The sequence below is a fragment of the Balaenoptera acutorostrata genome, chromosome 12 (assembly GCF_949987535.1).
Source record: "Balaenoptera acutorostrata chromosome 12, mBalAcu1.1, whole genome shotgun sequence".
NCBI classification, from domain to species: Eukaryota; Metazoa; Chordata; class Mammalia; order Artiodactyla; family Balaenopteridae; genus Balaenoptera; species Balaenoptera acutorostrata.
Window position 1 is genome coordinate 21,772,069 of NC_080075.1, and position 22,709 is coordinate 21,794,777.

The 22,709-nt window shown below is 40.5% G+C and overlaps 1 protein-coding gene across 1 annotated transcript; it reads right to left on the reverse strand.

The window, feature by feature from the left end:
* Positions 1-19,997: 19,997 nt before the first annotated feature.
* Positions 19,998-22,221, reverse strand: LOC103013273 (lithostathine-like). The gene is given in 5 exon segments (XM_057558489.1): positions 19,998-20,065; positions 20,346-20,472; positions 21,109-21,246; positions 21,455-21,576; positions 22,158-22,221. Coding segments are annotated over 5 exon segments (519 nt in total).
* Positions 22,222-22,709: the final 488 nt, after the last annotated feature.

A 22,709-nucleotide genomic window follows, 5' to 3' on the forward strand; every position in this document is an offset into this window, starting at 1 on the left:
GATCTTAATAAATAACCACCTTTCGATCATGGCTATAACTACAGACCCCATGAGAAGAGCTTAAAAAGTGAATAAAGGTGAGACATCAAGCACCAAGTCCTTTGACAACTTAATTTGTCCTTTATATATTTACATACACCAGATTCACTAACATGGTGGGGAAACGATGTTGTACTTCCTCATCTCAACATAGTTGTAAGCAAGCCCCACTCATGGTCCCAAACACATGGGGTCAGATAAATTAAAATCAGGATGGAGCCTGGAAGGATAGAGCCTCCACCTCTCACTCATGACTCAGTGTGTGTCCATGGAAATAAAGAACATAAAAGCATTAGGAAAAGAACCAGATATTATAGAAAAGCATCCATGGTCTCTCCCTCCTCTAAATCGCATTATCTTTGAAGGGTCAGAAACACATTCTCCATCAAGCCACCAGTTATTTAATTTACTTAATTTGAGCAAGAAGTCTCTAGAAACATTGTAAATTTCTCACATTCAGAAATAGCTTTTTTTCCTCTGGATTCCTCCTCTATAAAGCCTTGAATTTGAATTATAAGGGGAGGGCAAGGTGAAAACTCAGAGACCCTACAGAGGGTCCTGACATAAGGAAATTCCAGCATCAGGAGTAACCTCTTCCTGGAACACCCTGAGAATTGTCACAGATGTGGTCCCATCCCCCAGGCACGTTGGCAAACTGTCCAAGTCAAAGGCAGGATTTGCCCTTCCCCAGCAGCAACCAGATGCTCTGTTCCCATGATCCCGAGCACAAGGGGAAGGAACTGAGTCTTTCCAGGAAGAGTGATGGCTGGTGTGAGAGGGAGGGCAGCAGGGGGCAGGCAGGGAGAGTGTAAACCTGTAATGAGGCAATCTGTGGGACACAGGGACAAGGGAGACAATGGAGCAAAATGTGGAGCAACTCTGCTTGGGGCAAGTGAGGAAAGCAGCTTGAAGTCACTGAACTTAACTGACTTGTCCAATATCTTACTGTCAAAGAAAGAGGGACTAAAATTCAACACTTCTGTCTTCCAGTATATTTTTTCCTTCTTTTGCTTTCTTTCAAAATCCATGCTGTTCTTATCTCTGAACATCTCCACTTGCAGATTTCCTACTGGGTCCTTGTCTTGTTGGCCCTCCCCTGCCATCAGTTTCCTGACCCGTCCTCTGCCTGCATTGCTCTGATATGATTTCAACGGATTGACCGAACCACTCCTTCATTTGAACTGTGACCATCTCCCAAGTAGCCTGTAAGCCCATGCTCTTTTTCTTCCATTGAGCACATTTTAAGGTCAGTCAGGATCACACACCATCCCTTGCAAATGGACCTCCTGGAATCTTTAAACATCTCTCTGATGGGACCTTGCTGGTCTGTCCTCAGACCCTGCCATCTGGTGGATGTTTTCAACACTGGTGTTTTCCTTATTTTTCTAACTTCAGAGTACAATAGGGTCAGACAGAGAATTCTCTTTCACAATGTTTTCCTTAAGCATGGCCTGATACAGGCTTAGGATACACCAGAACATAAGCTAAATGTGTTCATTAAGATCTGACAGGCATAGGGCCTTTGATACTCAGAGAAGGTAATTTTCACTCAACAAGAGTGATTCCAGCCTAAGCCCCACATATTTTATACCATGGAAACCCCACTGTATTAGTTTAATTTTGCTGTGTAACATACTCCCACTTGCTTTCAGGTTATTGACAGAATTCAGTTCCTGGTAGTTGTAGGACTGAGGTCCATTTCCTGCTGGCTGTCCACTGAGGTGCCACTCTCAACTGCACACCTTGGTACAGGGTCACCTCCATCTACTAAACCAGCAAAGACAGAATAAATCTTTTTGGTGCTTTGAATCTTTTGACTTCCCCTTACACTGTCAATCAGAGAAAACTGCATCTAAATGGCTCATGTAATTAGATTGGGCCCAGTTCAATAATCTCCCAGGAAGTTCTCATTTTATTGACTCAGTTAACTGATTAGTGACTTGAATTGCTTCTTCAAGAATCCATTTTGCCATATAATATCACATAATGAGGGGTTAGTATCTCATCATGCTAAAAGCTCTTTTCACAATCAAGGGGAGACAACATATAAGATCAAAGATCATTGGGGGTCTTTGGCATTCTATATAACGCAGGTTTGTCTGCCCTCATGCTTCCCTGAGATGAACCTCACTCAAACCTGTATAATGAGAATAATCTCCCTATCTCTTATATGAAAGCACCTGAAAGATTGGAGATGGAAACATTTCCTCTGGGATTTGCTTGTATTTGCCCCTGTGGCCATTTTCCACCTCTCTCCCAACCACCCCCACCTTGTACAGAAAATCAGTCCCTGTATCTCTTCCCTCACTTAGAGAAAATCTAGGTCGCCCAAGTTATGTTTGCTAATTTTTTTTTTTTTAACATCTTTATTGAAGTTTAATTGCCTTACAATAGTGTGTTAGCTTCTGCTTTATAACAAAGTGAATCAGTTATACATATACAATATGTTCCCATTTCTCTCCCCTCTTGCATCTCCCTCCCTCCCACCCTCCCCATCCCACCCCTCTAGGTGGTCACAAAGCACCGAGCTGATCTCCCTGTGCTGTGCGGCTGCTTCCCACTAGTTATCTATTTTACATTTGGTAGTGTATATATGTCCATGACACTCTCTTACCCTGTCACATCTCACCCCACCCCCTCCCCATATCCTCAAGTCCATTCTCTAGTAGGTCTGTGTCTTTATTCCCGTCTTGCCACTAGGTTCTTCATGGCCTTTTTTGTTTTGTTTTGTTTTTCCCTTAGATTCCGTATATATGTGTTAGCATACTGTATTTGTTTTTCTCTTTCTGACTTACTTCACTCTGTATGACAGACTCTAACTCCATCCACCTCATTACGAATACCTCCATTTCATTTCTTTTTATGGCTGAGTAATATTCCATTGTATATATGTGCCACATCTTCTTCATCCATTCATCTGTCGATGGACATTTAGGTTGCTTCCATGTCCTGGCTATTGTAAATAGAGCTGCAATGAACATTTTGGTACATGACTCTTTTTGACCTATGGTTTTCTCAGGGTATATGCCCAGTAGTGGGATTGCTGGGTCATATGGTAGTTCTATTTGTAGTTTTTTAAGGAACCTCCATACTGTTCTCCATAGTGGCTGTATCAATTTACATTCCCACCAACAGTGCAAGAGTGTTCCCTTTCCTCCACACCCTCTCCAGCATTTATTGTTTCTAGATTTTTTGATGATGGCCATTCTGACCGGTGTGAGATGATATCTCATTGTAGTTTTGATTTGCATTTCTCTAATGATTAATGATGTTGAGCATTCTTTCATGTGTCTGTAGGCCATCTGTATATCTTCTTTGGAGAAATGTCTATTTAGATCTTCTGCCCACTTTTGGATTGGGTTGTTCGTTTTTTTGTTATTGAGCTGCATGAGCTGCTTGTAAATCTTGGAGATTAATCCTTTGTCAGTTGCTTCATTTGCAAATATTTTCTCCCATTCTGAGGGTTGTCTTTTGGTCTTGTTTATGGTCTCCTTTGCTGTGCAAAAGCTTTTCAGTTTCATTAGGTCCCATTTGTTTATTTGTGTTCTTATTTCCATTTCTCTGGGAGCTGGGTCAAAAAGAATCTTGCTGTGATGTATGTCATAGAGTGTTCTGCCTATGTTTTCCTCTAAGAGTTTGATAGTGTCTGCCCTTACACTTAGGTCTTTAATCCATTTTGAGTTTATTTTTGAGCATGGTGTCAGGGAGTGTTCTAATTTCATACTTTTACATGTTCCTGTCCAATTTTCCCAGCACCACTTATTGAAGAGGCTGTCTTTTCTCCACTGTATATGCTTGCCTCCTTTATCAAAGATAAGTTGACCATATGTGTGTGGGTTTATCTCTGGGCTTTCTATCCTGTTCCATTGATCTATATTTCTGTTTTTGTGCCAGTACCAAACTGTCTTGATTACTGCAGCTTTGTAATATAGTCTGAAGTCAGGGAGCCTGATTCCCCCAGCTCCATTTTTCGTTCTCAAGATGGCTTTCGCTATTCGGGGTCTTTTGTGTTTCCATACAAATTGTGAAATTTTTTGTTCTAGTTCTGTGAAAAATGCCAGTGGTAGTTTGATAGGGATTGCATTGAATCTGTAGATTGCTTTGGGAAGTAGAGTCATTTTCACAATGTTGATTCTTCCAATCCAGGAACATGGTATATCTCTCCATCTATTTGTATCATCTTTAATTTCTTTCATCAGTGTCTTATAATTTTCTGTATACAGGTCTTTTGTCTCCTTAGGTAGGTTTATTCCTAGATATTTTATTCTTTTTGTTGCAATGGTAAATGGGAGTGTTTTCTTAATTTCAATTTCAGATTTTTCGTCATTAGTGTATAGAAATGCAAGAGATTTCTGTGCATTAATTTTGTATCCTGCTACTTTACCAAATTCATTGATTAGCTCTAGGAGTTTTCTGGTAGCATCTTTAGGATTCTCTATGTATAGTATCATGTCATCTGCAAATAGTGACAGCTTTACTTCTTCTTTTCCGATTTGGATTCCTTTTATTTCTTTGTCTTCTCTGATTGCTGTGGCTAGGACTTCCAGAACTATGTTGAATAATAGTGGTGAGAGTGGGCAACCTTGTCTTGTTCCTGATCTTAGTGGAAATGGTTTCAGTTTTTCACCATTGAGGACAACGTTGGCTGTGGGTTTGTCATATATGGCCTTTATTATGTTGAGGAAAGTTCCCTCTATGCCTACTTTCTGCAGGGCTTTTATCATAAATGGGTGTTGAATTTTGTCGAAAGCTTTCTCTGCATCTATTGAGATGATCATATGGTTTTTCTCCTTCAATTTGTTAATATGGTGTATCACATTGATTGATTTGCGTATATTGAAGAATCCTTGCATTCCTGGGATAAACCCCACTTGATCATGGTGTATGATCCTTTTAATGTGCTGTTGGATTCTGTTTGCTAGTATTTTGTTGAGGATTTTTGCATCTATGTTCATCAGTGATATTGGCCTTTAGTTTTCTTTCTTTGTGACATCTTTGTCTGGTTTTGGTATCAGGGTGATGGTGGCCTCGTAGAATGAGTTTGGGAGTGTTCCTCCCTCTGCAATATTTTGGAAGAGTTTGAGAAGGATAGGTGTTAGCTCTTCTCTAAATGTTTGATAGAATTCACCTGTGAAGCCATCTGGTCCTGGGCTTTTGTTTGTTGGAAGGTTTTTAATCACAGTTTCAATTTCAGTGCTTGTGATTGGTCTGTTCATATTTTCTATTTCTTCCTGGTTCAGTCTCCGCAGGTTGTGCATTTCTAAGAATCTGTCCAGTTCTTCCAGGTTGTCCATTTTATTGGCATAGAGTTGCTTGTAGTAATCTCTCATGATCTTTTGTATTTCTGCAGTGTCAGTGGTTACTTCTCCTTTTTCATTTCTAATTCTATTGATCTGGGTCTTCTCCCTTTTTTTCTTGATGAGTCTGGCTAATGGTTTATCAATTTTGTTTATCTTCTCAAAGAACCAGCTTTTAGTTTCATTGATTCTTGCTATTGTTTCCTTCATTTCTTTTTCATTTATTTCTGACCTGATCTTTATAATTTCTTTCCTTCTGCTGGCTTTGGGGTTTTTTTGTTCTTCTTTCTCTAATTGCTTTAGGTGCAAGGTTAGGTTGTTTATTCGAGATGTTTCCTGTTTCTTGAGGTAGGCTTGTATTGCTATAAACTTCCCTCTTAGCACTGCTTTTGCTGCGTCCCATAGGTTTTGGGTCGTCGTGTCTCCGTTGTCATTTGTTTCTAGGTATTTTTTGATTTCCCCTTTGATTTCTTCAGTAATCACTTCGTTATTAAGTAATGTATTGTGTAGCCTCCATGTGTTTGTATTTTTTACAGATCTTTTCCTGTAATTGATATCTAGTCTCATAGCGTTGTGGTCGGAAAAGATACTTGATACGATTTCAATTTTCTTAAATTTACCAAGGCTTGATTTGTGACCCAAGATATGATCTATCCTGGAGAATGTTCCATGAGCACTTGAGAAAAATGTGTATTCTGTTGTTTTTGGGTGGAATGTCCTATAAATATCAATTAAGTCCATATTGTTTAATGTATCATTTAAAGCTTGTGTTTCCTTATTTATTTTCATTTTGGATGATCTGTCCATTGGTGAAAGTGGGGTGTTAAAGTCCCCTACTATGATTGTGTTGCTGTCAATTTCCCCTTTCATGGCTGTTAGTATTTGCCTTATGTATTGAGGTGCTCCTATGTTGGGTGCATAAATATTTACAATTGTTATACCTTCCTCTTGGATCGATCCCTTGATCATTATATAGTGTCCTTCTTTGTCTCTTGTAATAGTCTTTATTTTAAAGTCTATTTTGTCTGATATGAGAATTGCTACTCCAGCTTTCTTTTGATTTCCATTTGCATGGAATATCTTTTTCCATCCCCTCACTTTCAATCTGTATGTGTCTCTAGGTCTGAAGTGGGTCTCTTGTAGACAGCATATATATGGGTCTTGTTTTTGTATCCATTCAGCCAGCCTGTGTCTTTTGGTGGGAGCATTTAATCCATTTACATTCAAGGTAATTATCGATATGTATGTTCCTATTCCCATTTTCTTAAATGTATTGGGTTTGTTATTGTAGGTGTTTTCCTTCTCTTGTGTTTCTTGCCTAGAGAAGTTCCTTTAGCATTTGTTGTAAAGCTGGTTTGGTGGTGCTGAACTCTCTCAGCTTTTGCTTGTCTGTAAAGGTTTTAATTTCTCCATCAAATCTGAATGAGATCCTTGCTGGGTAGAGTAATCTTGGTTGTAGGTTTTTCTCCTTCATCACTTTAAGTATATCCTGCCACTCCCTTCTGGCTTGCAGAGTTTCTGCTGATAGATCAGATGTTAACCTTATGGGGATTCCCTTGTGTGTTATTTGTTTTTTTTTCCCTTGCTGCCTTTAATATGTTTTCCTTATATTTAATTTTTGACAGTTTGATTAATATGTGTCTTGGCGTGTTCCTCCTTGGGTTTATCCTGTATGGGACTCTCTGTGCTTCCAGGACTTGATTAACTATTTCCTTTCCCATATTAGGGAAGTTTTCAACTATAATCTCTTCAAAAATTTTCTCAGTCCCTTTCTTTTTCTCTTCTTCTTCTGGTACCCCTATAATTCGAATGTTGGAGCGTTTAATGTTGTCCCAGAGGTCCCTGAGACTGTCCTCAGTTCTTTTCATTCTTTTTTCTTTATCCTGCTCTGTAGTAGTTATTTCCACCATTTTATCTTCCAGGTCACTTATCCTTTCTTCTGCCTCAGTTATTCTACTATTGATCCCATCTAGAGTATTTTTAATTTCATTTATTGTGTTCTTCATCATTGCTTGGTTCCTCTTTAGTCCTTCTACATCCTTGTTAAATGTTTCTTGCATTTTGTCTATTCTATTTCCAAGATTTTGGATCATCCTTACTATCATTATTCTGAATTCTTTTTCAGGTAGACTACCTATTTCCTCTTCATTTGTTAAGTCCAGTGTGTTTTGAGCCTGCTCCTTCATCTGCTGTGTGTTTTTCTGTCGTCTCATTTTGCCTATCTTACTGTGTTTGGGGTCTCCTTTTCACAGGCTGCAGGTTTGTAGTTCCCGTTGTTTTTGGTATCTGTCCCCAGTGGCTAAGGTTGGTTCAGTAGGTTGTGTAGGCTTCCTGGTGGAGGGAACTAGTGCCTGAGTTCTGGTGGATGAGGCTAGATTTTTTCTTTCTGGTGGGCACGTCCACATCTGGTGGTGTATTTTGGGGTGTCTGTGGCCTTATTATGATTTTAGGCAGCCTCTCTGCTAATGGATGGAGTTGTGTTCCTGTCTAGCTAGTTGTTTGGCATAGGGTGTCCAGCACTGTAGCTTGCTGGTCGTTGGGTGAAGCTGGGTCTTGATGTTGAGATGGAGATCTCTGGGAGATTTTTGCCGTTTGGTATTACGTGGAGCTGGGAGGTCTCTTGTGGACCAGTGTTCTGAAGTTGGCTCTCCCACCTCAGAGGCACGGCCCTGATGCCTGGCTGGAGCACCAAGAGCCTTTCGTCCAAACGGCTCAGAGTAAAAGGGAGAAAAAATAGAAAGAAAGAAAGAAGGAGGCTATAATATAGTGAAGTAAAATAAAGCTATTGTAAAGCAAAGCTATACAGACAAAATCTCACCCAGAAGCATATACATATACACTCACAAAAAAAAAGGAAAAGGGGAAAAATTAATATCTCCTGCTCCCAGAGTCCACCTCCTGAATTTGGGCTGATTCGTTGTCTATTCAGGTATTCAGCAGATGCAGGCACATCAAGTTGTTTGTGGAGTTTTAATCCGCTGCTTCTGAGGCTGCTGGGAGAGATTTCCCCTTCTCTTCCCTGTTCGCACAGCTCCTGGGGTTCAGCTTTGGAATTGGACCCTCCTCTGCGTGTAGGTCGCCTGAGGGCGTCTGTTCCCCGCCCAGACAGGATGGGGTTAAAGGAGCAGCTGCTTCGGGGACTCTGGCTCACCCAGGCCGCGGGGAGGGAGGGGTACGGAGGAGGCGGGGCGAGCCTGCGGCTTCAGAGGCCGGCGTGACGTTGCACCAGCTCGAGGCGCGCAGTGCGTTCTCCCGGGGATGTTGTGCCCGGATCCCAGGACCCTGGCAGTGGCGGGCTGCACAGGCTACCGGGAGGGGCGGTGTGGAGAGTGACCTGTGCTCACACACAGGCTTTTTGGAGGCGGCAGCAGCAGCCCCAGCGTCTCACGCCCGTCTCTGGGGTCCGCGCTGATCGCCGTGGCTCGCGCCCTTCTCTGGAGTTCGTTTAGGCGGCGCTCTGAATCCCCTCTCCTTGCGCGCAGCGAAACTAAGAGGCAAGAAAAAGTCTCTTGCCTCTTCGGCAGCTGCAGACCTTTTCCCGGTCTCCCTCCCGGCTAGCTGTGGTGCGCCAACCCCTTCAGGCTGTGTTCACGCCGCCAGCCCCAGTCCTCTCCCTGCGATCCGACCGAAGCCCGAGCCTCAGCTCCCAGCCCCGCCCGCCCCGGCGGCTAAGCAGACAAGCCTCTCGGGCTGGTGAGTGCTGCTCGGCGCAGAGCCTCTGTGCGGGAACCTCTCCGCTTTGCCCTCCGCACCCCTGGGGCTGCGCTCTCCTCCGTGGCTCTGAAGCTTCCCCCCTCCGCCCCCCGCAGTCTCCGCCCGCGAAGGGGCTCCTAGTGCGTGGAAACCTTTCCTCCTTCACAGCTCCCTCCCACTGGTGCAGGTGCCGTCCCTATTCTTTTGTCTCTGTTATTTCTTTTTTCTTTTGCTCTACCCAAGTACGGGGGGAGTTTCTTGCCTTTTTGGAGGTCGGACGTTTTCTGCCAGCGTTCAGTGGGTGTTCTGTAGGAGCAGTTCCACGTGTAGATGTATTTCTACTGTATCTGTGGTAAGGAAGGTGATCTCCGCGTCTTACTCTTCCGCCATCTTCTCCCTCCGCTTTTTATCCATGATGCAAAGTTAAATTCTGTTCCTCCAGGGAAAACTTCAGGGCGCTGTCCCTGCCACCACCAGTGATAGAGACGGCTTGGGAAACATTAGGACCACCTCTAAGCCGGGTTTTTTATGAATCTGAAGTGACTCCTCCGCTGTCTCTTTCCCTTTCTGCCAACTGAAGCAGAAGACTCTGAGGCTTTAGAACAGGGCAGTACTCCTCAACATTGTCGAGGTCATCAAAAATGAGGAAAGTATGAGAAATTGTCACAGCCAAGAGGAGCCTACGGAGACATGAAGACTAATGTAACGCTGTGTCCTTGGCTTCCCGCGGCCGCCCGGGCCCGCGTTCCCGGCAAGAATTCTATGTTTGCTAATTTTCAAGAACATTTTCTTTTTTCTTGACAGTAGCTGAACTTCAACACACCTTCCCATGCTAGAGCTCCATAAAACAATAAACATTTCTAACCCAAATCAGAATGTTCCTTGGGAGTCTTCTCAGGCCAGGTATTTTGAATAAAGACTAACAGTGCTCTGCTTGATTTATTTCCAGTTTTTGGAGCAGTGACTTGGACAGAGCTGGACCCCCTACCACTCAGCTCAGCTACTTCCAGAAACCCCTTGACATCTCTCCACCTGAGAGTCCCAGCAAATGGGTGGCTGAGGAAGCCCTCTCCTAAACACTGCTCCACTCTCTTTGCTTTAAAATGTGGTCTAAGCCCTTATTCTCTCTCTTCTTTGTCCTTGATCTAAGCTTCTTGACCTAATCTGTTTCACTACTCATGGTTATCAAGACAAACTGGGACTGTAGCATGAAGAGATCTGATTTTTTGTTTCTTCTATCTTCGTATCATTTGAATATGAGCAACTACCAGTCATGCAACAAACTTCAGGGTCATTTTCTGCCTTTTACCATGACAAAGATCATGGTGCCAATAGCACTAAACACTGGAAGATCTGTTAGGATTTTATCAAAGCTAATTTCGAATGTCACTTTTCAGGGGATTTTGAGTTATAAATAAGACAACCTCTTTATGTGGTACTTTATAATCAAAAGGTTTAAAGGTTCCAAATATTTAATCATCAGCATTTAAAAAATTATTGTGAAGATGCCTTTAGAAATATATAAAAACTCTAAAAAAAAAAAGAAAATTTGAAAATTCCTTACCTTAAATATTCCTCAGGATAGGATAAAAAACATAGAAAAGCTCACCCACACAAATTTTTTATTTTTTAAAATTTTTTCATACTTTTATTTTTATTTATTTAAATTTTATTTTATATTGGAGTATAGTTGATTTACAATGTTGTGTTAATTTCGGGTGTACAGCAAAGTGATTTAGTTATACATAAACATATATCCATTCTTTTTCAGGTTCTATTACCATATAGGTTATTATAGAATATTGAGTTGAGTTTCCTGTGCTGTACAGTAAGTCGTTGTTGATTACCTATTTTATATATGGTAGTGTCTATATTTTAATCCCAAACTCCTAATTTATCCCTTCCCCCACCTTTCCCCTTTGGAAACCATAAGATTATTTTCTCTGTCTGTGAGTCTGTTTCTGTTTTGTAAATAAGTTCATTTGTATCATTTTTTAAATAAATGATATCATATGATAATTTCCTTTTCTCTGTCTAAGTATGATAATCTCTAGGTCCATACATGTTGTTTCAAATGGCATTCTTTCATTATTTCTATGGCTGAGTAATATTTCATTGTATGTATGTACAAACCCACACAATTTAATGGTGTTCTAGTTGAGTTTTTCCGGACTTGTTTTCTTGCAAGATTTCCTAATCCATGATCTCTTGAAGTCCACAATATTTGACATTAACAGGTATTTCAGGAGGATATTTGTCTAAAATTCAATTTTCCCACTCCCACTTACCACTGTGACAAAAAGCATAAAATACCTAGGAATAAACCAACCTAAGGAGACAAAAGACCTGTATGCAGAAAACTATGACACTGATGAAAGAAATTAAAGATGATACAAACAGATGGAGAGATATACCATGTTCTTGAATTGGAAGAATCAACATTGTGAAAATGACTATACTACCCAAAGCAATCTACAGATTCAGTGTAATCCTTATCAAACTACCAGTGACATTTTTCACAGAACTAGAACAAAAAATTTCACAATTTGTATGGAAACACAAAAAACCCCGAATAGCCAAAGCAATCTTGAGAAAGAAAAACAGCTGGAGTAATCAGGCACCCTGACTTCAGGCTATACTACAAAGCTACAGTAATCAAGGCAGTATGGTACTGGCACAAAAACAGAAACATAGATCAGTGGAACAGGATAGAAAGCTCAGAGATAAACCCACACACGTATGGTCACCTTATCTTTGATAAAGGAGGTAAGAATATACAATGGAGAAAAGACAGCCTCTTCAATAAGTGGTGCTGGGAAAACTGGACAGCTACAAGTAAAAGAATGAAATTAGAACACTCCCTAACAACATACACAAAAATAAACTCAAAATGGATTAAAGGCATAAATGTAAGACCAGGTAGTATAAAACTCTGAGAGGAAAACATAGACAGAACATTCTATGACATAAATCACAGCAAGATCCTTTTTGACCCACCTCCTAGAGAAAGGGGAATAAAAACAAAAATAAACAAATGGGACCTAATGAAACTTAAAAGCTTTTGCACAGCAAAGGAAACCATAAACAAGATGAAAAGACAACCCACAGAATGGGAGAAAATATGTGCAAATGAAGCAACTGACAAAAGATTAATCTCCAAAATATACATGCAGTTTATGCAGCTCAATATCAAAAAAACAAACAACCCAATCCAAAACTGGGCAGAAGACCTAAATAGACATTTCTGCAAAGAAGATATACAGATTGCCAACAAACACATGAAAGGATGCTCAACATCACTAATCATTAGAGGAATGCACATCAAAACTACAATGAGGTATCACTTCACACTGGTCAGAATGGCCATCATCAAAAAATCTACAAACAATAAATGCTGGATAGGGTGTGGAGAAAGGGGAAGCCTCTTTCACTGTTGGTAGGAATGCAAATTGATACAACCACTATGGAGAACAGCATGGAGGTTCCTTAAAAAACTAAAAATAGAACTACCATATGACCCAGCAATCCCACTACTGGGTACATACCCTCAGAACACCATAACTCAAAAAGAGTCATGTACCACAATGTTCACTGCAGCACTATTTACAATAACCAGGACATGGAAGCAACCTAAGTGTCCATTGACAGATGAATGGGAAAAGAAGATGTAGCACATATATAGAATGGAATATTACTCAGCCATTAAAAAAGACAAAATTGAGTTATTTGTAGTGAGGTGGATGGACCTAGAGTCTGTCATACAGAATGAAGTAAGTCAGAAAGAGAAAAACAATTATTGTATGCTAACACATATATATGGAATCTATAAAAAAGAAAAAAAAGTCGTTCTGAAGAACCTAGGGCAGGACAGCAATAAAGACGCAGACATACAGAATGGACTTGAGGACACAGGGAGGAGGAAGGGTAAGCTGGGACGAAGTGAGAGAATGGCATTGACATATATGCACTACCAAATGTAAAATAGATAGCTAGTGGGAAGCAGCTGCATAGCACAGGGAGATCAGCTCCGTGCTTTGTGAGCACCTAGAGCGGTGAGATAGGGGAGGGTGGGAGGGAGATGCAAGAGGGAGGAGATATGGGGATATGTGTATACGTATAGCTGATTCACTTTTTTATACAGCAGAAACTAACACACCATTGTAAAGCAATTATACTCCAATAAAGATGTTAATAAAAAAAAATTGGGAACAAGGAAATAAAAAAGATAGTAAAGGAGTTTTGCCTTTTACACTGAAAGTTTTAATGTTTATTATGCAAGGATCTGAATTTAGTTTTGTTTTTATGAATAATCAAGTGTTCGAGGGATCTATAAGGTAACCTCTGTCAGGTAGTAAGTTTTTATACTTGCATGGGTCTCTTTCTGGGCTCATTGTTTTATTCCTTAGCTCTATTTTTCTATCACTGCACCAATGCACTGGCAATTATTAATTACATAATTGGTAAGACAAGTCTTTTCAGCTAGTTTTTGAGGAGAGTCTTGGCTATCCTTAGCCTTTTGTTGAACGTTCATGAAAAATTCCTGGTCATGATTTTGATTACATTTTGAGATAAACTTAATTTAGCCATGAAGTTTTAGTTTTTTAATATGTTGCTGGGTTCACTTTGCTGTTAATTTTGGTTTGGAGTTTGCATATTGGTTCATGGGTGAGATTGGCCTGTAGTTTTCTGTTTTTTTGTGCTGTCCTTGTCTGGTTTTGTTATCAAGTTATACCAACCTCACAGAGTGTGTTTGGCAGTGTTCACCCTTCTTCTATTATTTTAAGAGTTTGTATAATGTTTGGATAATCTGTTTCTTTACTATCCTAGAGAATTTACCTGTAAAGCCCTATAGACCTCATGTTTCCCTTTTGGTAGGATTTTTTTTTTTTTTTTTTTAACTAACAGTCCAGATTTTTAAATGGTTATTAAAGAGAATTCAGTATTTTTCTTTGTGGGTCAGTTTTGGAAAGTTATATATTCTAAGCAGTTTATTAGTATGAGGCTATTATAATGTTTTTCTCATCTTTTTAATGTTTGCTACATCAGTAGTTAGGGTCCCATTTTATTAATAATAGAATTTATTTGTGCTTTCTATTTTTTCTTGGTCAAGTTTTGGCTTCATGATCCTTTCTATTATATGTTTATTTCATGTTTCATTAGTATATGCTTCCCTCTTTTACTTTCTTCCTTCAAATATCTTTTTACTATTCTGTAGTTCTCTTTTTGACTTGTTACTTTGTTCATTGATATTTTTACTGTTTGCTCCTTCCTCATAATATAATTGAATTAAAGTTATAACTATCCATCAAAAAAAAAAATTCAGTTTTCCTTTAGAGGCTCTTGGAAAGCTCAGTTTTCCCTAAGGGAAGAATGATGGGACTCTCCCTGGTATCATGCAGGACTAGACACCATGTCAGGGTGGGGTCTATAACGCCAGTAGATCTATAAGGGGAAGGGAAAGAGAGACACAGTAGGACATGAAGGGAAGGGGGGGAGGGGAAGAGTTCCAGAGGAAAAGGCCAAGATAGCAGGTCCGACCGGTGTAATTTAAAAAACAACAAGAAACCAGTTTTTTTTTTCTGCAAGGAAAATGGAATGGAAACAACAATAGAAAGAATTTAGGAGGTAAGATTCAAGACCCTTCAGTTAAAGTTCTTTTCTTCCAATGTGCTGCAAAAGTTACTTAATTTCATGTCAAGGACCATGAGCTCTCTGAAATTTTCCCTAGTAGCAAGCATAGTTGCTCCCCACGGTTGCACAGATATTGGCAGAAGGCAAAGGACTTTAGTACTTGTAGCATGATGAGTTTCACAATATTCAGCTCAGTTCCCCTTACCCCCTAGTCCAATGGTGGGACATAGATGGACCCAGACAGGTGCCTTCACATGTAGTGGGTTATGCTACAGGAGAGGAATATCCCCTATAATTATGCTACAGGAGCTTAGGAAACCTGAATCTTTATGATGGGCAGTAAGCTAGCCTACTCCTTACTTCAGAGGGAAACATCTTTCTTGTACTGGAGAGTAACCATGCCTGACTTAATTTCACTCTGGATGGAAACACTATGTCCATTTTCTAAAACTATAAGCAAGCCTGCCCTTTGCTTTGGAGAGAGATACTATCTCTATTTTCAAAGGCTCTTAATTACACAGACATCCTTGCAAAGATAGACCAGAAGAAAGGACAGTCAGTGCCTCTGCTTGCATGAAGTGCAGAAACATCAGAGCCCCACATAGAATTGTTTCCCAAGTCTTCTCTGAACATTCTTTGCTTCCTCAGTGAAACAATAGGGTTCTTTGCACTGTGATAGTCAATGACGTTTAGAAAAAGATGATATGTATGTGTTTAAGAGTCTGGGGAAGGGTCCTTGGGAAGCTGGCAGCAGTAAGATGCTGAGCATTTCATAGTCTTTAAAAGGATGGGATTGAGCAATGAATGTACCTAAAGCACTATACAACTAGAAATCTTTTGTCATCTTTATGATGCATTCTGAATAGCACCTAAGATATGGCAAGGCATATCCTGAAGACAGCCTCTCTGGTTAACATTTTCTTAAAAGAACAACTCTTGGGTTTTAATGATCCAAACTCCACACAATGGGTATATCCCCCTGTGCAATATTTTTCAGCCAAAATTTATGTAAGAAAACTTCATAGTTGCATCCCCAAATCTCAATATGAATCCTTTAATAAAATTACAAGTGCGCTAAGTCTCAAGTTACATACCAAGCACCACTAATAAAAGATCAGAATCATGTGTTCTTTTCAAAATGAGTTCAAGTCACAGATGATGCTGGTGTACAGATAGGAATCACTGGGTCTTACACCTCATACAATAAAAACAATTTTTTAAATAAACTCATTCATTGTGTGCTAATCAGGAAATCAAGTTTTAAAGAATTTTCCATTTTAACATGACAGCTTGCTACTTAAACATAGGTGTTCATGGGTTTTAGAGCATTGGTTGGGGGATTGGGGTTTGGGGTGGAAACCCACTGTATCATGTTTTTTGTTTTTTGTTTTTTTTTCACTTAAAATAATAAGATATAAGCTCACAAGTAAAATTTTTAGACTAGAGTCAGATTTTCAGGGATATTTGCAATTGGATTCAATTGGAAGAATTATCACCTTCTTTATCATTCTCATCTGTTACCATCAGATTCTACATAGGCAAGTGTTGGTCATTTTTTTAAATTTGAGGAAAAGGGCATAATCAGGAGATGAGATGGGCTGTCAGTAGGGGTAACGGTCTGTCCACTCTTCCCTGCTTCTCTCTTCCATGAATCTCTTTCCAAATATCTTCCTAAATATTCCCAGGAGGCCTGATCTCTTGCATCCCTTCTGGGTTACTTCTTTGCTTCCTTTCTGCAGCCTCTCCTGGAAGATTTTTTCTCACACCCTCTGCCTCTCAGGGACATGGGAACTGGGCACCTGGAGGCATTCAGAAAATGATAAAACTTCACCTTGCCTAAAGGAAAGTGGGACTGATTGTGGGGAGGATACCTTACATTTGACAGTTCCATCCTATGCCTGGAAGGGCTTCTCCCCATTCTGGGAATCTCTCTGAGCCCACATCACCTGTGTCCCTTCTCAGTGTCCTGGCTTTGTTCTGCTCACTTGATAGGCTTTGATGTTACCTCTACCCTTTGCTCAGGTTCTGCTATAATAAATCTTCCCCATCTACTCTGGTAAAACCACTCAAGCTGTACGGTGAGTGGGGGAATGGAAAAGGAGCTCCTTCACTGCCTCAGCCTCCCACATGTACATTTTATAATTTAACAGAAAGAAGCATTTCATTGTAATTTATATTAGCTCATATTCAATTCAATAGTTGTACCACAATTAAACTTATCCAGTTTGTTGAATGTCTATATTATCTTTATTTTAATTTTTGAAAAGATAGGAATAAATAATTTCTTTAATCAATGATTTAAAATGCTCATGATTGTTTTAAGTGATATTTTTCTTATTTTAAGAAAAATCAGAAGGTACTTCTTTCTGGAAAAAAGGCTGGCAAAATTTCCTGCATTGATAGGGAATCATTAAGCAGCCACTTGGTTTATAGACCCAGAATATGGGTACAGAAGTGGCCTTGCTGGAGTTCCAGGTAATCTAAATATCATAATATTTAATACATCCTTAGGAGAACAGCAATATCCAGTCTAAATTTGATTTAGAGTGAACAGTTTGAAAAGATTTAATAAAGTATAATATCACAGATTTTTCCAAGCATCCTCTTAATTCTCTGTCCTTTCATTGCTCTGTGGAGAGGGCAGTGTTTTGATTTTATCTTCACCAGATGACTTATTGCCTTTTGAAAATATACATCATCACCAAACTAGGTTTAAAAATTCATGTCATATAAGCTTTAAGTGTCAGTGGGACTGGTTACTTTCAAAGAGAGACTGAAAATAGCCATGGCACATTTACATAATAATCTGGGCAAAAAAAACCTACAGAGGAACATTCACTATGTAAGCTGGCAAAAAGAACTGAAAAATTGGAAGAGTGATATTATATGATGTCAGGTGTCAACAGCAAACTGACTTGTCCTTAACTTAGAGTCTGCAAATTTAAGATGCCTCCCCTCACTGGACATGCTTGTATTTTGATTCTTTTGATGGTAGTAATACGGTAATTGCTCATTATTAAGCAAAAAAAAAAAGAAGATTTAACCATTTTTCATATCCCCTAATCCCAATTACAACTTCAAGTTTTACTTACTTTCAATACTCCGAATATGTGTGTAGTTATAATCCCTGGGGACCTACCCAGTTTCATTGTTTTCTTTCTTCCTTTCTCTAACAGCTCCCAGGTGTTCCATAAGAAAACCCAATCCTTCCATCCTTCTGAGAGTAACCCTTCCTGAGGTTTGTTGATAGTGATCACACTCCAAGATTCTGGACAGTTTATAACTCATGTAATTCAACTAGGATGATATATCCTCTTTGCTCTAATAATGGTTCAAGTATGCACAATAATTCAGGCTTCAAGTGCCAGCCCATGACATACCCTTGCCTGTAGTGATCTGCTCAGGTTTGTCTAAAAAGAGTGAAGCTCAGGATTCTTTTATTTTATAAATTTAGGGAAGAGTATAAATTCTCTATTCTGATGTTGAGTAGCAATCAGTAGCCCCAGTTGCTGCTGGCAACTCTCCTGTGCTGTAACAAAGGAAGGCAGTAAACAGATAAAGGATACAGATAAAAGAGAATGCAGACAAGTGAGCCCCAGAGAAATGACATTTGAGCCCTGTTCAAACTGAGCTCAAAGCCTTCCTCACTGTTAGATTTTTCAGTTATGTATCCAATAAATACCTTTACTTTTTTGAGCCAAATTATGTTGGGATTTTTCTTACTTTCAACTACAAATATCCTATCTAATACAATGGGTTCCAACAGGAAGAAGAGGATCTGGTCCCCACAGCTGTGTTAGCCCACCTGCCATTGTAGGGAGAACTCAACTAAAATAGAAACTGGCACAAGTACAATCACTGTGAACTTTTCAAACCCATGTTGTTACTTTAAACAGGGAAGAAAATCAAGACCCCTGGCATTGTACAATCATAAATTTATTTAAACTGATAGAGAAGTGTTTCCACCAAAAATGCTGAAAGAGTATTTAGTCAAGGCTGTCTATCCTAGAAAGAACAAATGAAATTTAACAAACATTAGAAAAAAAAAGACACTGACCATTCATTTAATCTCTTTATTTGAGAAGCAATACCCTTACATGGCAATGCTATAGTGTTCTTTGCCCATATGGAAAATTTTGTCAGTGGTCTCATATGATAATTTTTCCCATGTTAGGGAACTGGCCCAAAACATTTATTTTTTCCATAAAAGAAGCTAGTGATGAGGGAGGGGTGGTGATAAGGTGGAAGACAGTTTAGTGGTCTTGAAATATGCAGATACACGAAAAGGCTGGGTCTTGCCTTCGGTTAGATAAGGAGAATTTATTAAAAAAAAAATTAGTTTTTCAACCAAAAAGTGTTTAAAAAAATCCTGCTAGACATTAAAGTCATACCAACTCCAGTCCTGACCGAGGTCAGAGTGTTTTTAAGGCCCAAGGACAGAGGACCTACTGGGGTACATTCTCACAAGTACCATATAGGAACAAGGAAACATTTGGTTAGATGGACCACTGCTAGCTGAACATGGTAAGTTAAGTACAGAATTTGACAGATATTAGAAAACTGTACTCAGTTTGACAGATTACATTTATGTTTGTCGAAACCAATCACAACAAAAACAGGTTTTCATTTTGATTATCTGTTTTATCTATTTAAGTAGTCTGTTAATTCATTTGCGTTGTATTTTATGAATATTAATAAAATCTGTTCATTATGTTTCACACTGATGGTTTAGGAAGCACAGTTCTAAACATCATCACATACCCTAAGACTGGTTGCCTCATACCCTCAGAAACCTGTCTTGGGGGAATGTGTGAGCAATAGAGTGTGTGGGAGAGAGATGTCTTTATATGTCCACAACACACATCCTACAGAAGCAGTGCTGATGTACCTCAATATAAATACACAATACACAAATATGCTAAGAAGAATATATATATATATGTATATATGTGTGTGTATATATATATATATATATATATATATATATATATATATATATATGTAGTTATTTCCCCAAGGACCTGGGTGAAATTGGGCAGAGAGTGACCAAAGTTTCTCCTTGCCCACCCACTTCTTCCTTCTCAGAGTTTTTCTATGGAAATTAAGCAGAGAAGACAGGCAATGGAAGACTAACATTTTTATTATGAACCTTGAAAAACCAGGTTATGGAACCCACAAGAGAGCCTGAAATTAGGTTGGGGAGAAGGGAAGGTCAGAATAAGGTGGTCAGGTTGTGGGTATGGGGAGCATATCCCCCTTTGGGATGGTTCTTCACACTTGGTTCCAAGTCCATGATGAGCTGCACACCAGACTCAAACTGCTGACCTCCCATCTGACCTAATCCGTGAACTTGCAGACATAGGGTAAGTTCACATAACAGTTATAATCTCTCCACTTCAGATACCCTGAAGAGACAGAAGAGCTCAAGTAAATGGGGCTGGTGGAGCTTGAGAACCCAATGGAGATGCATCCCAGATTCTGGCCTAGGACTCAAAGGCCCTCTGTTATCTTCACAAGGGTCCCAGTCCAGGGGAAAGAGTCAGAAAAAAAGGAAAGAGAGGGGATGGGAACAGATAAGCCAATATTACAGTTCCAGCCCAGGAGGATTCTCTGAACACCAGGCCCATAAATGGGGAATGAGGGGATGAAAAAGGCTGAGCAGAAGTGATCTCCTCTGTTTCTTACCTGTGTTTCTTGACAGTCTCTCACAGTAGCCAGGGTTTGAGATGGTGGCTGGATTTCGCTCCCAGGCAACGTAATTGAGCACATCAGTACTACTCCACTCCCATCCACTGGCATTGGGCTCAGAGTCCTATAGAGCAGAGGACGGAGTCAGGTGAGGTGGAAAGGTCTTTAGAGTTCTCCTGGCCTGATTCCCTCAGCTAGAACGATAGATCCCCTCCCCAGCATCACGGAATTTGCTCTGCTCTTCCAGGTGATTCCCCACAGCTCTCCTCTGGGAAACTCTCCCGAACTCTTTGCTCTTATTGGCAAATTCCAAAGCAAATAATAACAAATACCAATGGAATCCCTACGAGTAATGTGTCACTGTGTGAACTGCACTTGGTGGTGCATTTGTGATTACCCTCAGAACCTCCGAGACAATGTCTGTTTTATAAAAGGGAAAACTGTGTCAATCCTAAGTCTTCATTTACCATTTGCTAAGCACAGCATGTGCAGACTCAGGGAAGCTCAGAGAACTGAATTACAAGGCATGATGTGTGAATTGTATAAAAGTTTGACAAGAGGCAGATTAATTTTAGCTGGGGCTAGGGACCTGCACAGAACTCAGCTCTTCAGCTGGCCTCGGGGCTCTCCATTTTCTCCAATCATCCCCTGAGCTCCAGGGATCTCTAGGATATTTTCTTGGCAGGGGCAGGGGATAGGGAGGGGCCTGGGTGGCCATAGCATCTTGGGAGGTAACAGATTAAAGAGGATGTAAGTGTACCTCTGTGGGGTCATGGAGCCCAATCCAGATGTCTGAGAAGATTTTCAAATTGTTCTTGAGAAGGGAGACCTCGAAGGATCCCTCAGCCCCACTGAGCACAGACACAAGGTGGCTTGAGGGCCTCTTCTGGCAGGTCATCTGTGTGGAGAAGGGAGAGACTGAGGAGAAGCTTGAGACCCTCACTGAGGGAAGGGCAGGGACAAGGTAGGTGAGAAGGGGTTGTGTTTGCAAAAGATGAGGTGCTCATTCTCACCCTCAAGAAACTCTAGAGAATGGAGACTCCCAGCCCCCAAACCCTGTCTCTAATTTGTTTCTCCTTATCAGCCCTAACTGCAAATCCCAGCACTCATGTCTGCATCCATCCAGGTTTGGGTGTTATAAACAAGGTATAGCAGTAGGACGCATAGGCCATGGAGCCTTTCGGACAGCTGATCCGTGCAGAGGGCAGTTCCTTCTGGGAATCTTCCCCTGAGGAGGAAAAAATAAAGGAGAAGGATGGAGTGAAATGGAGAGAGGATATTGGAGTGGGGAGGTGACCTTGAATAATATCTATGAGGCCAGTGCTTGGGGCAGTAACATCACACTCCTGACTGCCTGTCACAATTGCCAACACTCCCAGGATTTTTTTTTTTTTTTTATCATGAACTAAACCTAGTACTTGGGAGATGGTCTGTTTTCTTTTTATTCATCTTCTTTATTCAAAAGTCCAACTTTTCTCCTCTTCTGGGCTGACTATTCTTCTACTGGATCCTTCAGTCTTTCTCCTTCTATTCATCTCATTAAAAACACTCTATACTTTCCCTCCTTAATCACCCACATAAATTAGACTCTACTGAGAAAATGGAAATCATCTCATCCCACTGTTACTGGACCACTGGGGAGACTCCCACCACTAGTTACCCTGAAGGAAGGAGTGATTACACAGGAATTTCAGGCAATGTTGTTGTGTGGGGATGCACCATTACCATGGGAGGCACACAGGAGCTTTCCTCCTCTTCTTGGCCCTGAGCAAACACTGGGAACCAGTGATTGAGGCAGAGAAGTCTCACCTTGGACTTGAGACAGGAGCATCAGGCAGGAGAGCAGCATCCAGGACAGGCTGGGGAGGCCCATGGGAAGGCATCATCTTGTCTGTGATGTTCAGAGACAACCAGAGAACTAAAGGAAGGGTGGTCAGGGAGAGGGCATGAGAAATCCCCTGTTGTATCTCTTGTCTTTTCCTCTGTCTAGTTCCCTAGGAATAAATCCATCTGGATAGTATCCATCCCCTTCCATACTTCTGGAAAGAATTGGAAAATCTCTACATACTACTACACCTGAGACCTCCCAGGACTGCCTTTACCTGGTCTCAAATCTCCTACGTTCTCTGCAGACAGGGATCCTTGTATACCTTCCCTGAAATGTGTGAGGTGAAACCCCTGTCAGGGGTCTCATCATCTCTCAGCTCCCACTTACCTGTCTTGCAGGGATCTGCACTGGTTGGTCAGGGCAGAAAAGACTGGGTTTTTATAAGAGGATTTGAAGGAGGGGTGCTGAAATGAATAGCAGGAAACTGGAGGCATGAAAGTGGTCATGGGGAAGTGTCTGGCATTGATTCAAGG